This window comes from Orbicella faveolata, unplaced genomic scaffold (assembly GCF_042242905.1).
Source record: "Orbicella faveolata isolate gen_17 unplaced genomic scaffold, um_ofav_v1 contig_46, whole genome shotgun sequence".
NCBI lineage: Eukaryota > Metazoa > Cnidaria > Anthozoa > Scleractinia > Merulinidae > Orbicella > Orbicella faveolata.
The window spans coordinates 30,612,501-30,629,025 of NW_028301576.1; the positions used below are offsets into that span (position 1 = coordinate 30,612,501).

The 16,525-nt window shown below is 38.4% G+C and overlaps 1 protein-coding gene and 1 pseudogene across 3 annotated transcripts in view; one reads left to right on the forward strand and one right to left on the reverse strand.

Moving 5' to 3' along the window:
- The window catches only part of LOC149099642 (uncharacterized), a 1,102-nt pseudogene extending 949 nt beyond the window's left edge, over positions 1 to 153 (reverse strand).
- The window catches only part of LOC110059814 (uncharacterized), a 55,249-nt gene that overhangs the window by 12,626 nt on the left and 26,098 nt on the right, over positions 1 to 16,525 (forward strand). For all 3 annotated transcript variants that reach the window (XM_089277120.1, XM_089277119.1, XM_089277121.1), the window contains 5 exons: positions 4,580 to 5,014; positions 9,080 to 9,211; positions 10,243 to 10,635; positions 11,062 to 11,577; positions 15,420 to 15,506. In XM_089277120.1, the coding sequence (XP_089133246.1) occupies positions 4,580 to 5,014; positions 9,080 to 9,211; positions 10,243 to 10,635; positions 11,062 to 11,577; positions 15,420 to 15,506 (1,563 nt within the window). The remainder of the gene's footprint in view (positions 1 to 4,579; positions 5,015 to 9,079; positions 9,212 to 10,242; positions 10,636 to 11,061; positions 11,578 to 15,419; positions 15,507 to 16,525) is intronic.

The window sequence follows — 16,525 nt, forward strand, 5'->3', positions numbered from 1 at the left end:
TGTGTAAGGCTATGTATAGTCGTGTATAGCTGTTTAGGGTTATGTATAGCTGTGTAGGGTTATGTATAGCTGTGTATGGCTAGGTATTGCCATGTAGCGCTGTGTATAGCCCATTAGGGGAATGTATACCTGTGTAGTGTTATGTAGAGCCATGTAGAGCTATGTATAGCCGTGTAGGGCTATGTATAGCCGTGTATGGCTATGTGCAGCCATGTACGGCTATATATAGTCATGTATAGCTGTGTAAGGCTATGTATAGTCATGTATAGCTGTGTAGGGTTATGTTTAGCTGTGTAGGGTTAGATATTGCCGTGAAGGGCTGTGTATAGCCCATTAGGGGAATGTATACCTGTGTAGTGTTATGTAGAGCCATGTAGAGCTATGTATAGCCATGTAGGGCTATGTATGGCTGTGTATGGCTACGTACAGCCTTGTAGGGTTATGTATAGCTATGTAGGGCCATGTATAGCCGTGTATAGCTGTGTACGGTTATGCATCGCTATGTAGGGCTATGTGTAGCCTTCTATATCTGTGGAGGGCTATGTATAGCCGTGTATAGCTGGATAAGGCTATGTATAGCCGTGTATGGCTATGTAAAGCTATGTAGGGTTATGTATAGCCGTGTATAGCTGTGTACGGTTAGGTATAGCCATGTAGGGCTATGTATAGCTGTGTAGGGCTAGGTACAGCCATGTATAGCCATGTATACCTGTTTAGGGTTATGTACAGCCATGTATAGCCATGTATATACGTGTGTAGGGTTATGTATAGCCATGTATAGCTGTGTAGGGTTATGTATGGCCATGTATACCTGTGTAGGGTTATGTATGGCCATGTAAACCTGTGTAGAGTTATGTATAGCCATGTATAGCCATGTATAGCTGTGTAGTGTTATGTATAGCCATGTATAGCTGTGAAGTGTTATGTATAGCCATGTATAGCTGTCTAGGGTTATGTATTTAACAAATAGATTCCATGTTGCCGTGCGTCTGTTCAGTAATAGATCACAGATGACGTCAAAATGTGGTAAGAACAAATAAGTGGCACACGAGGCGATAGCCGAGTGTGTCACTGATTTCTTCTGTGATCTATTACTGAACAGACGCACGGCAACGTGGACTCTATTTGTTTTATATAATAAAGAAACAACAGAAAGTGCTTTTTTTATTTTAAAATCTTTCAACATAACTCTAAAGCCGGTCTTTGCCCTCTTTGGCGAACACGATAAAAAGCCATTTGACGTAATCTATTATCTATACAAAATGAAGCAATCTCATTGGTTGCTATGCGTAGCAAAGAATTGTGATTGGTCCAGGAAAATCACGCCACTGCCAAACTTGAGTCGAAAATCGCTTCTCATGGTGTGAAAACTTACAGCGAAAGCAGAATTGAACTGCGAAATCTACAAATCTTAGGGAAAATGCTGGAAAAGTCATGTCAGTTTTTGTCATCAGAGCAGCCCTGTGCGCCGAAAAGCTTGGATGCTGTCTTGAATATTGCAGGAGTTGAAAAACTACGCTCGGAAAACTTGCGCTTAAGGTCAACACTGGAGGTCATTCGATTCAAGTTTGGATGAAAGGAGCGTTAGTGACTGTGGAAATTTGTGTCCTCTGTGGTTGGTGATTCTCAAATCAGTTTGATATAGTGTCGGAGACCTCTTATAGCTGGGATACAGTTGGCCGGGAGTTGTAGTGAGCTATACTTTTCTCGCTACTGTGCCTTGAAACGGACTGGAACATTCGCGTCGGAAAACAAGGTTAAACTTAAGCTTAAGCTTATGTGTTTATTTAAACTATTGATGTCTTGATGTTTAATTCTTGGAATCTGTTACGAAAAATTGTCTAAGTCAAGTTCTAGAATAATCTAGAACCGGAAGTCATTCAGCCATGACCAATTTGTATAAGAACATTCCAGAACATTCTAATCCTTATGTCATTACTCAGATTAGAAACTGTGTCAAACTACTTAATTTAGTTCCAAATAGAAGTTTCTAGAACTTTAAGCCTCATGTATATTAGAGCGAGAGGTTCTTCTGTAAGAGAGATTGACTCAAATTTGAAGAAGCTTAGTGCTGTAAATTCGTGAAGTTACCTTACGGAAATAAATTAGTATGTTGCTGTTACCAGCGATCCTGAGTTTTGTCTGGAAACAACCCTGCTCTACAACGATGAAGACAAGCAATAGACTGCAAGGCTGGTACTACGTGAAAAACGTTTCGAGACACCAACATGACCAGAACCGATAAAGTAGGATCGCAACAGTGGACAGCTGTTTCGCCCTTCTTGGGGCTCGTCAGCACTGTGTAGCGAAGATATGTAACGCCAGCCGAACAGCCAACGCACATAAATTGCAAAATGACCCGTGCACTATATCAAGTTCCGTACCTTGAACTCACTTGCTCCCCGAAACACGATACAATGCGTTTTTTAAGCATGGTACCGGCCATGCGGTTGAATGTTTAAGTGTTTAGGCTGGCCTTGTCGAGCCACATTTATTCTTTTGCTTTTCGAGACACCAATCTTGACACTTTGTCTCCTTGCGCCCCGAAACATGTGATGTGGCAACGCGTGTTTCGGGGCGCAAGTGAGTTCAAAGTACGGAACTTGATATAGTGCACGGGTCATTTTGCAATTTATGTGCGTTGGCTGTTCGGCTGGCGTTACATATCTTCGCTACACAGTGCTGACGAGCCCCAAGAAGGGCGAAACAGCTGTCCACTGTTGCGATCCTACTTTATCAGTTCTTGCCATGTTGGTATCTCGAAACGTTTTTCACGTAGTACCAGCCTTGCAGTCTATTGCTTGTCTTCGTACAGTTTTTTTTGGCTGATCAGATCTCTTGTAGATCCTACTTTGGCAGCATTTATCGTATGCGGTTCCTTGCAGTTTATGGTTTCTACAACGATATTCGTAACAGAATCAACTGTGTCGACAATCATTTTGAGACCAAAAAAAGTTTAATTTTAATGACAGAAAAATTTTGTTTGTTGGTTTTGTTAAATTCGAGACAAAGCAATGGTTTCTTGCCTTAAAGTAATTTTGTGTTTGGTTTAGTTTCGCTCGACTGCCGACTGAGACTGCTTGAGTATTTTTTTTTCTGAGTCATTTTCTAGAAAAGAAACGGCTTTTTTCTTTCTTCTTCCAGTCTCTCGTACCTGATCAATGCCTCGACAAGACTTTTTTGTACCTTATTTTTCCCCAGTCACGAAAAATAGTATCTAAATTCTTAAAACTTTCCGCCATTTTGAACACAGAGGGGAAAAAACTTTGGGATGATGACGTCAATCGTGCGTCTGTCCTCTAATAGATCATAGGCGAGAACCAATTAAAATGGGAGAATAACTTGGGTTATTATATAAAGCCATGTATATACCTGTGTTGGGTTATGTATAGCCATGTATAGCTGTGTAGAGTTATGTATAGCCGTGTATAGCGTATGTGTAGGGCTATGTATCCCTCCCTATAAATATCCCTAAATTGGATTACGTCGAACCACTATATGATAAATACACTACGTACCTACCTAAATATAGAGCGACCGCTGGCCATTAGAATTGTAGTAACGCTATACCAAGAGCAATTGCGAGCGTGACAGGGGGCACGAGTTCAATATGTCCAAGGAAGAATTGTGATGTTATGTTTATGTCGAAGGCAATTAAATTTGTTTTACTTCATCTAACTAAAATAACTGAAATTGATTATGAATTAAATAAGCATTTTAGTTTACACCATATCGCCTTAGTGCATTTGTGCGTTAGTGCTTAGTGATTAGCGGACGGAAACCCCCTGAACCATCCCAATAGTGCACTCTGCACTAAAAAGGAAAACAAGACTGAATAAAAGTTTTAAAAAATGACAAAATACGAAGAAAAAAGCAAAAAAATAGACAAACAGTAGAACCCCGTTTATACAGTCATCATCAGGCTATGAAAATTTGGCCATACTGAACGGGGTGGCTGTATCAACGGGGTAAGGTCAAATTTCTTAATGGTCTAAATTGAGTGACGTCTAAGCAGATATATCACAATTGTACTTCTAATCAACTGTTCTTTAATAAACAAGGATTACACAGGCTGGGATTTCAGAATGTGGCCGTTGGCCGTATTAACGCGGTGGCCACATTAACAGGATTTTCTCATAAGAAAATGAATGGGCGTTTGGCTGGGACAAAAAAAGTGGCCGTAATAACAGGGTGGCCGTAAGACCAAACAAGATTTGTCCTCCACATTTTTGACCATCTTAATTATAATAAACCAATTAATCATGAATATAAATCGACAAGCCAAATTGCGTTGATGGGCAAACACAGTGCTAAGCCGAGTACCGACGGTGCAGATATTCAGACTGACCATATGATAAAAAGAGAGAAAGCAAATTAAAGAAAGTGTTTCATCAACAATGGTTTTGTGAAGAATGTATCTGTAAGATTTCAGAATTACGTCTTGACTTAACACATAATAAACTAACTCTCTTCCGTTAATTAAAAGATTATAGTGATAACTAATTCTGGAAAATTTTGGTTTTAAATGTAGGTAATTTAATTTTTTTAACGACGATTCTTGATTTCAATGTTTTTTAAGGTACCGTACCCATCGTTATCAAAATAGACAGTGTTACATTTCAAAAGGCAAAAAGCAGAGATCCTGCGCAACAAGAGGAAGCCAAGCGGGTTATAATGAAGGAGATGACCAGATGCTTCCTTGAGACACATGCATCTCAAGTCCCAGCGGACAACTACCCTCTTTGCCTTGATTACTATTTAAAAGGAGTACTCGACTTAATAGTAAGAGAAGCAAACGAGGGAAGTTTACTGATAACAGTGGAGTGCAGGACTCTGGAAATTCTCGAAGGTCTGTGGGAAGACTTCTGTTCTGGTCATTTGAATGCAGTAGCCGAGGAACGCCTTTTGACAGATGATATCAAGAGACGGTTTGATGTGGAATCCGTTAAGCTGGAAACAACTATCTCGAAAGAAGATTACCTGGCTTGCAAACTGTTCCTAATGGGCATGTCAAGTGAGTGAACAATCTACAGCTTTATGTCTTGGTTTCCTTAAGGACGGTGCCTACTAAATACAAAGGTTTTTGCGCCATGTTAGGACCACGTGGAAAAGGTAGTTCTTTGCAAGGGCCATTGGAATCCAAAAAAAAAAATTGGGGTAACCACGCATTTTTTCGAGATAATCAGCCTTGAATCTCAACAAAAATGCTGCCATCAGCTTTTTTCTGAAAAAAGAAGGAAAGGATATTTCTTCACAGATTTCCTTAGAATTCGCCTTTACATACAGAAGAGCAAACACATTTATAAAGATTTTAAAACTGCATGGTAAATGGTACCGTGAAAACCATTTTCGGTATGTTTTTAATAACAAAATCGTTGCACCAGAGCTTTTAGCGTCTCTGACAGCCTTCTTCTAGTTCGGCTAAAATACAGCCTAAATACCTTTGGCTCACCACCAGAAACTAGTCACTTATTGAATAGGCTTGCCACTTCCATTTCATAACATAAAATATAGGGGTAACCACGCGTTTTTTAAAGTTAATGCCCGTTACATTTTTCCTGTTACCTCCCCAGTAAGTAAGTAAATTATTTTCGTATCTCGCACTTGCCTTGCGCGCGCAATACGCCACCTGCAGGTACAGGTTTACAGTTGGATTTCAGTATAATTTCCGACGGATAACAGCTAGTTTTTTAGTTGGAAGACGTTAACAGTTAGCGGTTAGCGCTATGCTGTTATTCTGGTGTTCCTGGTTTAAGTACAGGTTCATTAAACTTGATTTGGTCACAATAGGAAAATTTCGCTTTCATTTTAGTCGTGTACTTGGTCGCGTGGTTGATTGCGTCAATGTCAACTCCAGCGCGCGCGCACTTAAACTATGCCTTGCGTGATGCGCAGAACGTGTGCGCACGAACAAAAGTAGGCACTGTCCTTAAGGTGGCTCCCTAGAGTATTTACGAACACCCTCCGTATAGAGCGCGAGTTAGAAAAAGAAACTTAGTTAATTTCTCTTTAAGTTTTCTCTGTAGAGATTTACCAGCATGGATACTGTTAAAGTAAGGCTTATTTTTTGGTTGACAATTTTTGGATTAAGGCCGTTACCATGACAGCATCTCATCTAATGACAAGCAGATATATTCCTCATTTTGGCCTAAACTCCTCAATATCTATACTTTCCTCCGGTGAAATTTTTTCATACTTTGCCACATCATGGAGATGATATTGCCTGACATTTTGAATTGGTAAAAAGTCAAGGTTGTTCAGACGGTTTTTCCAATATTATGTAATTTGTCATTCTTCTAAATAAATTAGATAAGCTCTGACAGATTTCAACAAAAATATGGTATTTTATAGGAATTGTATGTGGTTAAAACTGAGCCAAATTTAAAAAAAATTCACCGAAGGAAACGCGAGAAAATTCACTGTCAGTTTTGCTTTTTGTGCTCATGTTGACGTCATAAAAATCAAAAAACACTGACGTTTTCCTTTGAGCACGCGCAGATTACCTGCGCTTTCGTCCTAAGACCCATTAACCGATTCATGCGCGCGCTCGCGCGCGTTGTTGAGGAGGTGAAATGTCTCTTCCGGTTACTTACGTCAGCCTGCGCGCGGAAAATAAAAACAACTTAATAACTTCCTATGTGTTTAAAAATTGCTAAAATATACAAGTCAGTGACAAAAAACGGCACTTTTATCGATTAATAACTTGCAAATTCGCTCATATTGTGGATGCTTTTTCTTTGTTTCGCAAGATGCAAAATAAAAACAGGTACAAGCAAAGACAAAATAAGAGAAAAACAGAACAACAAGAGCAAAAAAAGGGAAAAACTGACTCCTTGTGGCTTTGTTTGATCTTACCGAAGTGCACTGGTAGTGTAAATTGCGCACGCGCTGATAGGGTAACTTCCAATATACATCGAGCGCACTTCCGGTTTCTTTAAATGCTTAAGGAAACGCAGTTTTTCATTAAATTCAGCCTTTTTCGACGAGTTTCGATTAAAGCCAACGTTGAAAACATAGCTAAACATTCCTTTTTGGAAATCATGCTTTTGTCAGAAAAGTACGAATTTTTCAATATTTTGAAATTCTCTGAAAATCTGACCTTTTGGAAATGAAACAAAATCTATGCATAACGTAATAAGGATTTAAATTAAAATATTAAATCCATGAAAAAAATCCCGATACAGTAATTTACCTGGGAGCCTCTGCATTTTTCGGTATTAGTCACATGACCAAGGGCGTAGTCTGATGACGTCATCACCGATGTTACTGGTCATGAAAAAGTTAGAACACATGAAGTAACTCTGAACTAACTAAAAATGATGAGGTTAAATGAGAATAAATTTTCCTTAGCAACGGCTCCAAAAGATGAGTTAATGGACCCTTAAGTATTGATACTGAACATTCCTCAATCTATATAATATATTCGGTATATATTATCACAATATATATCACAATATATTCAGTATGATTTTTTTCTATATATAAACGAACATGTATACATTAAGAGCCTATTTTCGTTCATTCTATGCATCGTCAGTTACAAAGCAAGACATTTGATATTCGAAACATAGAAATCCCATATATTGCAACGTTTTCTGTACTGAATTCCTACAGTTTAAGTGACCACGAACATGTCGTTTCGATGTCTTGTTTATATAATTCATATATATTAACTTATTCAGTGTTATGTTCCTCCTTAATTTATTGAATCCTCCACTCAACCTCGTTCCCATGGCTTTTCCCTTAGAGATTGGGAATGGCGGGAAAAGACAGTGGCATCAGCTTGTCACATGGTAAAACTAAATTTCATTACGTATACTAATTTATGCACTCTTGTGGTTTATCCTGTCGGTGTAGAATGGGGTTCACGGACCTACTAGCCTGCGAACATAGAAGGATTTCCGACTTTTGTTTCACGCCGCCGAAAAATAATAGAATTTTTTCGGTGGGGTGAAACAAAAGCCGGAAATCCGTCTGTCTTCGCAGCTACAGGCCAAAACGACTCCTAGGGTTCTTGACACTCGGGCGTTTGCCGTTCTCTTTTCGGTCTCTCGACCTTCCTTTGCTTCAGGCGTGTTTCTGAAGAGCATGTTATGCCGTGCTAATGAAGAGGAGTCATAAATTTAGCTGCTCAAGCGCAAGTCTGATGACTATTTCGCGAGTTGTTTGTTTGTTCAGGCATAACGCTGGTCTTCTCTGCAGCCGACGGAGGAGACCAGCAGAACTCCGGCTAGAAATAGGAATTTGAAAAAAAGATTAGAATCAAACCGAGCTAACCGAAGAGTTAAATCTAAAACACCTCTCAGAGGTTAAATTCTCTTATAGAAAAGTGTCGCATCAAAGAAAAACAAAAGCAAAACCTTGCAATTCCGCCATCTTGCTTGGAAACTATTTCACATCCTCGTGATATCGTAATTTATTACAACGAGAATTTTCGATTGTTCATGATCACATGACCAGCCGATGCCAGGGCCTTTCCCCGCCTCTCTCATTAGGCTCCCAATCTCTTAGGGAAAGCCCTGCGAACGAGGTTGCCCTCCACTCTAATGTTTCTCTAGAAAATTCAATATCGAACTTTAAAGAATCTATGATTCCCAGTTTATTGTTAGTTTGGAAAGTATTGGGTCAAACGGGCTACTAGTCCTTAACTAACAGTTTCCGACAAATCAGTTTTGTTAAGGGGCCTCTAGTTGGCATCAACATGTCCTTCATATCTTTATTACGTGCCTAAATATACAGCTGTTTCGTCAAACGTTGTCCCGCAAAAAGCGCGCGTAGAAGCCTGCGCGTCAATGCCGATTGGCCATGATATTATGGGTAGTGACAGTTTACCGTTGCTTGGTTCAGGTTTACGGTGTTTCAGTATTAATACACATGTTTTTTTCCTTCTATTGCGCTGACACACCTTGAGCATCAATCAAGCAACCGTGAACCACCATTACCCATAATACTTTTAGACATTGTCGCGTACGCGTTTACGCTTTTGTAGGACAACCTTCCTCGAAACATCTATAAATAAGACAACAAATATAATTTCACAAAATTAATAATGCAGTTGAGTTTTGCCTGAATTATTTAGAAGTGAACCAGGACTCATCATTGAGGGCCCATGAATCACTTGCCCACGACCATGCTGACCAAGCTGCTGATGAAACTCAGACTCAAACGGCTGAAGACGCTGAACCAATGACAGTGCACTTTGCAGTTAATTGTAAGTTACAACCTTTTTCAAAAAGTCACGCATATCAACAGAACATAAGTCACTGATTACATATTTCTTATGTGCCCTTAGGTCTAGGATAAATTTGAAGGATGAAATCGAGAAGGGAGCTACAGAAATTTAATTTTAAACTTTAGGTTGATTGCCTACTTATTACACTAATTCATTAGTTTTGTACGTAAGCGTTCTTTTTTTGGTTTGTTTTTTTTTTGGAACTTTTAAATCGACTGGTTGTCTCCACTCCTCTGGAGAGGAAAATTTCCTTGTTTTTTGGTTTTGTATCGTATTTCAACTAAAGCAACTATATTAGTACAATGCAGTAAAAACCCGCGTATTACCTAAAATTTAAGAACTTGTTGGGCTAATATCTCTCCTGTTAAGTACCCTTCACAGAAGAACCATTCTAGGCTAAAATCTCTTTACAGGTTCTTATCTTCAAAATATAGAGGTTTTTTCAATATAATACAGTACATCACATGCGATACAAAAAAGGTAACAAAAACTAGCCAGAATACTGGCAGTGGCATAGGAGCACAATACCGTACTGTAAATGATTCAATATAAAGGTCACAACCATGAGTACAAGTTAACGATATATTAAGAACCTGATTAAGAAGCTTGGTAGCCTAATTTCACAGTAAACATCATTTATACAAGAACCTATGGAGGCTAACGCGAAAAATCCGAGGTTCTCTTTGGCGGGTGTTTACCGTATTTATATGGTCTTGAGTTAATATCTGTTAAAATACACCACAAACGTATCCATACGACAACAAGGTTAATGCAGAAAGAGTGCCAGATATTTAGAGATAATGACAACGACAATTAATGAGGCAGAGGTACCGATCAAAGAGCCAAAGATTCGGTCAAAAAATATTCCTTTTTATGTACAACTATATGTCTACATATAGAGTAGGGGGTATGTCCTTTGCATGGATTAAAGCCCGATGGGAAAGAACGTCAATCATAAATCTGCTATCTTCCTCTCGTTTCATTAACTTTTGTCGTTGATGTCTTTGAAGACAGAGAAAACTTCAAAAACACAGAATCAGAAAATGGTGCTCACCAAGAAAAAGAAGGAGAGGAAAGTCGACAACTACTGTCTGAAGAAAAAACAAGTGGTGTTGCCGTTGATGAATTACCTCAGTACTTTCAGTATCCAAAACTAATTCATGACTCAACGCCAACAGAAGAAAGTGAGAATAGTTTACGGTTAGAAGTGAGGTGCAGCAGTCTGGAAGGACTTGAACGCCTGTGGGAAGACTATCGTTCTGGTCGCCTAAATGAAATAGCCGAGAAGTACCTTGTGACAGATGAAATAAAGAGGAGATTTCATGTGGAGTCTGTAAATTTAGCCACAACTATTCAGGAAGAAGATTACTTGGCATGCAAAGAGCTTCTGTCGAGCAAACCAAGTAAGCTGAAAATAACACTTGTTCAAGCTATGAGAAAAGTATGTTTATACATTTTTATTCAGTCAAAACTAAACCGATAGGTTTTGAGATGTCTTTCATTCAGGAAACTGGCTATGTCAAGTGTAAAATGATTGTGTGGCTTTGTTACCGGTTTTAGTCTAGGTGTGATTTATCTCTCAACAATCATCTTACATTGACAACTGCACAGGACAACAGTGTAATGTACTGTTTTATAATGGCGACTAACCAGTAACACGCACAACAACAACAACAACAAAATGATTACAGTACATTATAGGGCACAGGGTGTTGAGGCGAACTAGACACCACAGTATTTATAGATTTTTTTTATGTCGCTCAGGTATATCTGTGGTATTTCTTCAAACGTACAAATATCATTGCCTCTTTCTTTCGCTAATTTGTTAGACAGCAATGATTGTTCACCCATAAAGACTGCTGGAGAAACTTCGACTCAAACGTCTAGGGAAACTCAGACCCAGATTGCTGTCAAACGTGGGACTCTGACTTTAGAGGAAATACAGATTCAACCTGCCGAGGAATGGCAGAGTCAGATGGTTGACGAAAGCGAGATCTTCGTTTCAGGGAATACTCACATTTCATCTACGAACGAAACTCGTACTTTGACTGTGGAAGGAACGGAGCCCCAAGTTGTTGCAGAAACTCAGATTCCATCGGCTGAGGAAACTAGGACAAGGGCTGTGGAAGCTATACAAATTCGAGGTACTGGCATGAGCAAGATTCGATCTGTGGAAAAAACTCAGACCCGGGCTACTACTGAAAGTACGAACCTTGCAAGAGACGAAACTCAGATTCAACCTCCCGAAGAAACCTACCCCCGTACAAAGACTGCTGAGTACATGAGCACCCTGGCTACAGAAGAAGCTAAAAATGCGGAAGAAAATGAATCCTCAATTTTGAACGGTAAAGATATTTGTTATTTATCTTTATTAAGAAATATTACCATCATTATCGTCTTTGTTATCGACGTCAAAGGAATCGTTTTCCCCTCATTTTTTACTGCCCCGCTCAATAACACACGAATTCTGTTCAAAGAGCGGTTGATAACTTCTATAAGATAACTTTTCCTTGGTTACTTTATATTTATTCCTCTCTTTCCTTAATTAATGAAATAAATCTCCAAAGATCTTGAAGCTTTGGTTGTTCTCCAATCACAACACAGCCAACATTGTAACTAATAATAATAATAATGATGATAATAATAATAATAATTTTTTAAATAAGGACTTCACTTTATTTCATTATATGGCTTTGGTTTGTGGCCGATATAAAGCGCGCTCTGATAGTTTAAGGGCGAGATCTGAGCGGTCATTGTGCAGCCGTAATGCCCACCGGCCAATTACGGATTATACAAATTACGAAGAGCCTGGGCACAGTGTCAAACAATCACCGCGGCGGCTTAGGCCATTTTCCATATATTAAAATTCTAACATGGCTCCGAGGCTTGGGGAATAAAACAAAAGAAATTAATTATTCATTACTCAACCTCATTGTGATTTCTTTTATTTTATTCCCCGAAGCCTCGGAGCCAAGTTACAATTTTAATAAATCGAGAATGGTCTATTCGAGTGCATGAAAACGATGAAAGCCGATTAAAAACAGCAAGAGAAAGTAAATTTAAGTCCGAGTAGCTAAAAGTTTAGTCGAAGAGCGAAGGTACAATGTTAAACTAGCCACGAGATTGCGCTGGAAAGGATAAGGTAAACAAACTAGAATACATTCAAGCTCACGTCTAATAAGCAAACAAATAAAATATTTCGAAATCGCATCAGAAAGCTGTCAGTGACATGATAACATTTCAACGAGATTTTTCCTTAATAAAATTTATATAGAAGTAGTTTTTGACTTACCAGCCTGCAACTTTGACGGGCACTAGTGATAAACAATCAAAGTTTGCCGAGTCTTATGTAAAGCTGAAATCGCTAAGTGAAAAACACCATCGGAAGATCCGACACGCATCCTGAGCAGAACACCACGAAGAAACTTATAAGTTGTCATCTTAGTCACACCAATTACCGAAATACTGAACTCCGTCGCAGTTAGTTTAGTAGTTCTCATCAAATAGATTTCCTCGCTTTAACACAAGCAAGTGTAAAACAGCTTCCAGGATCATCAGATGTAGACAATCGGGCGGTTTCTCAGTGTCGGCAGCAGTTTTTGATAACTACAGGAAGTTTTAGACGTTCACAATACTTAAAAAGTTCATCCATAAATCTCCCAGAATCAAGAAGGTGAAGATATGTTGTCGAAAGCGAATGCGAAGATCGAGTTATTCTGCGCAATTAGTATCTTCTTTCACCGAAAGACCGTTTGAATTTGTTTGGACTATTTTGAAGCACTTTCTGTCTTTTCTATATGCGTTGACGTTTCGCCACAAAAGTCGGAAAACTCCTCCATCAAGTTGTGGCACCACTATACTAAAATATCTTTTTGAGGCTGTGACAATCGTTTTTCTCGTATAAAGAAATGTGTGTTTTTGACGGAATACGTAAGATAGTGGTGAAGTTTACTGACTGTGTAGTTTTGTCCTGGGTTTGAGACGATGAATGAATCGGTAAACGCGCGCATCGCCGGATGTAAATTGACGACTTCCGCTTGAATATTTTTTTTTCATTTTTTTAATTAAAAGCCATATAATAAACAACTTAAAAACCTCGACCGTTCGGTCGTTACGGGAAAATCTCAAACCTCGGCCCACCGTATTGACCTCGCTATCGCTCGGTCAATACGGTAAGGCCTCAGTTTGAGATTTTCCCGTAACGACCTCACCCCCAGTTATTAAGAAGTTAAAGATGATCGATATACAAAATTTAAATATATAATAAAAAAATTATCATCCTAAAAAATAAACTACATCAATGCGGAATATTCACAGAACGAAACAATGTGGTACGAAATATTAAACTCCTGAGAGCTGAGAGTCACTCTGCCAAAACTCTACTGTTCATCGGGTAAAATAATTAAACAGAATAATACAACAATTGAAGAAAAGGAATTCGATACACTCTGTTCATTAACAATTCCACAAGTTTAAGCTGCGGAAATTAATTTTTGAGTAAATACGACCTTAAAGGTAATAATAAAAATAATATTAATAATAATATTAACACTAATATTAATATTAATAATAGTAATAATAATAATAATAATAATAATAATAATAATAGTAATATTCTACGAGGGAACCCAGCTCGCCAAGGCGATTCTCAATGAGGCCCTCGAAAAAAACCAATTAAATAATTTAAAAACAGCCTAATCCTAAATAGCTAACTACACAAAATATAAAAGTTAAAAGTTCATTTAAATTAGTGAAAATCTTTTGAAAAAAGTTTTCAGTTTCGCTTTAAGAATAGATAAAATTCATTGTCTTTAAAGTCAAAAGGATCTGTCACTAGATGTAGAAGAAAAGAGTAATATTCACGAAAACCATCAGGATTATTGAAAGAAACCTGTTTTACAAGTATGAGAAAAGTACTCTCGTACCGAGAGACGATCATAGTCTCTTGCTTGTCCGTCGTTTTAGAACTTCCTTAACCATTAGCGACTGTGCCGGCCGTAATCGGCTGTGTCCACTGTTCTTTGTTCCACTTCTGACGTCATCACCTTTGACCAAAATTGGCATCACTTATACTCAAGTTCTGCAGGAGGAAGAGATCTTTCCAATGATATCCAGATCAGAGTGATTGGGTTTATAGAGCGTGAAATATGCAGGAAAAGCGTTAGAAATTTGAGTGAAAAACTCGTAACAAAATTTCCTTTAACTACACTTAACTACTCCGCGGTAAGAATATTCCTGTCTCGACGATGCTTTCTCGAGAATTCTGGAACTGCAAGCAAGCCCAGTAGAAGGTCAACAACTGCAGCAAAAAGATAAGAAAAGGAGAAAAAGGAAAGGCAAAAATAAATAAGTAAAAAGCCAAATAACCTAATGACGTAGTTTACTTTCTCGTCTCATAATGTGGATTTGTGGGTATGACCGAGCAAAAATCTCATAAATTAAAACGCAATGCTAGTGGAAAGAATGGCATGCTGTAATGTTGCACCTTTGCGTGTTATTATGCCAATTTGTAGAGACTGTACATGTAAAAGTATAGAAATCAAATCTTCGCATTAATTTATTCATTTTGCCTTGAGAATGGTGTCTCGATAACGTCGAAACGTCGGCTATTAACTTTAATATTTACTTGTTTATGTTTTAAAAAGTCGTTGTTGAATAATAATAATAATAATAATAATGATAATAATTATCTTGAGTGATGCAAGTGAGCCTTTAAGACAAAACCTGATAGAAAATCGAGCAATACCAGTTTTCAGTGGACAATAACCTTGTACCAGAACAACTTTAAGGACATTACAGTCCTTTTCGCATTTTCTAAACGCTAAAGATATAAAAAGCTGTCTGAAATAACACCAAAAACATGGAAACTCAAGAGAATACATTTCAAAGTTCAGAGAAATTGTGCAAACAAAGGTAAAACTTCATCATCAGTCTCATTTCATCGGTATTTAAAAGTTTCTTATGTGAACTTCAAAATTTCGACATTTGGTGTTGTTGGAAATGACTTCATTTGAGAAGATATTTAAAACAGTCACACAAAAGTTTGCAGTACAATGTAACGTTCAAAGTTTTTGTCCCCTTGTTACTCAAATTTGAGGTGGATCCCTTCTCAATGTATATATTGTTTGGTAACTTCAAACTATGTTTCAAAGATAGTAATATTGCAATTTCTCTCATATTATTTCAGATGAGCTCGAGACAAAAGGCTCGACATGTACAGGAGTTGGTTCTCTGGCGCCGTCTTGTCAGTCTCTAACTCAGATTCCTAAAGAAGGTAAGATTCACTTTGACGAGGAAAGGTCTGACACTAATGGAAGGGTTTCACTTTGGCATCGAGTGGCAGGTGATTCACTTAACTGCAACCAAAAGCTAGATCTTGAAATTTCTATGTAGTGGTAGTTAATGTAGCGGAAGGCCGAACCAATGAGGGCGCTCGACAACAAGTTGGTAGAGTTGACAGGAATCTAACCTTTACTGCCTGATTCTGCCCCATGAATTGCACGGCAATCTCTTTCTGATTCTCTACCAAATGCACACGCGTTTTTAAAAATACCTTATTGGTAGGCATGGGTGGGCATACGGGACGATTAAACATCTTTACAAGGCAATAACCCAAGCAGTTCCATGCCACTCCCGCGAATGAATAGCAAAGCACTTGATACAACGAGTAGAACACTTAGTTTTCAAGAACTTACGCCAAAAAGAGGAACTTAGTGGAGGGTCTAAACAAGGTCAATAGACAAACCCAAACATGACCAACAATGAAGCTACATTAAAAACCCGTGTGTAAGAACCTAGTGGTTTAAGAACCTGCTGGCAGAAATTTGCCATTTTCAAACCCAAAAATATAAGAACCTGTTCAGCCAAGCAAGATCAAGCAGGTTCTTACACGTGGTCTACAGTTAAATTGTGATAACCATTTTGACCAGGAAGTGTGACTTTGGGATTGCAAATTTATATGTTTACGAGAAAATTCTGTACCGATATTATACAGACAACACTACGTATAGAGTCTGATAATAAAAGCTATATGAGATGGTACCTTCTCAAGAAATGCTGCCAATAACTTCACTAATAAGCAAGGGTCCCGGGCGACCTTGATATATTGTAGAAGCAAGTAGAATCTTAGGGTGCGTTCATTTTACGTCATTCCATTATGAGAATAAACGAGACAACCCCGACTATTCTTTCAATTGAATCTGATTAGGAAGACTTACAAGGTTGAAATGAGGCTCTACTCCCAATCTGCGTAATAATGACTATCATGCGCGCGTTACCTTATTTGTTAAACGA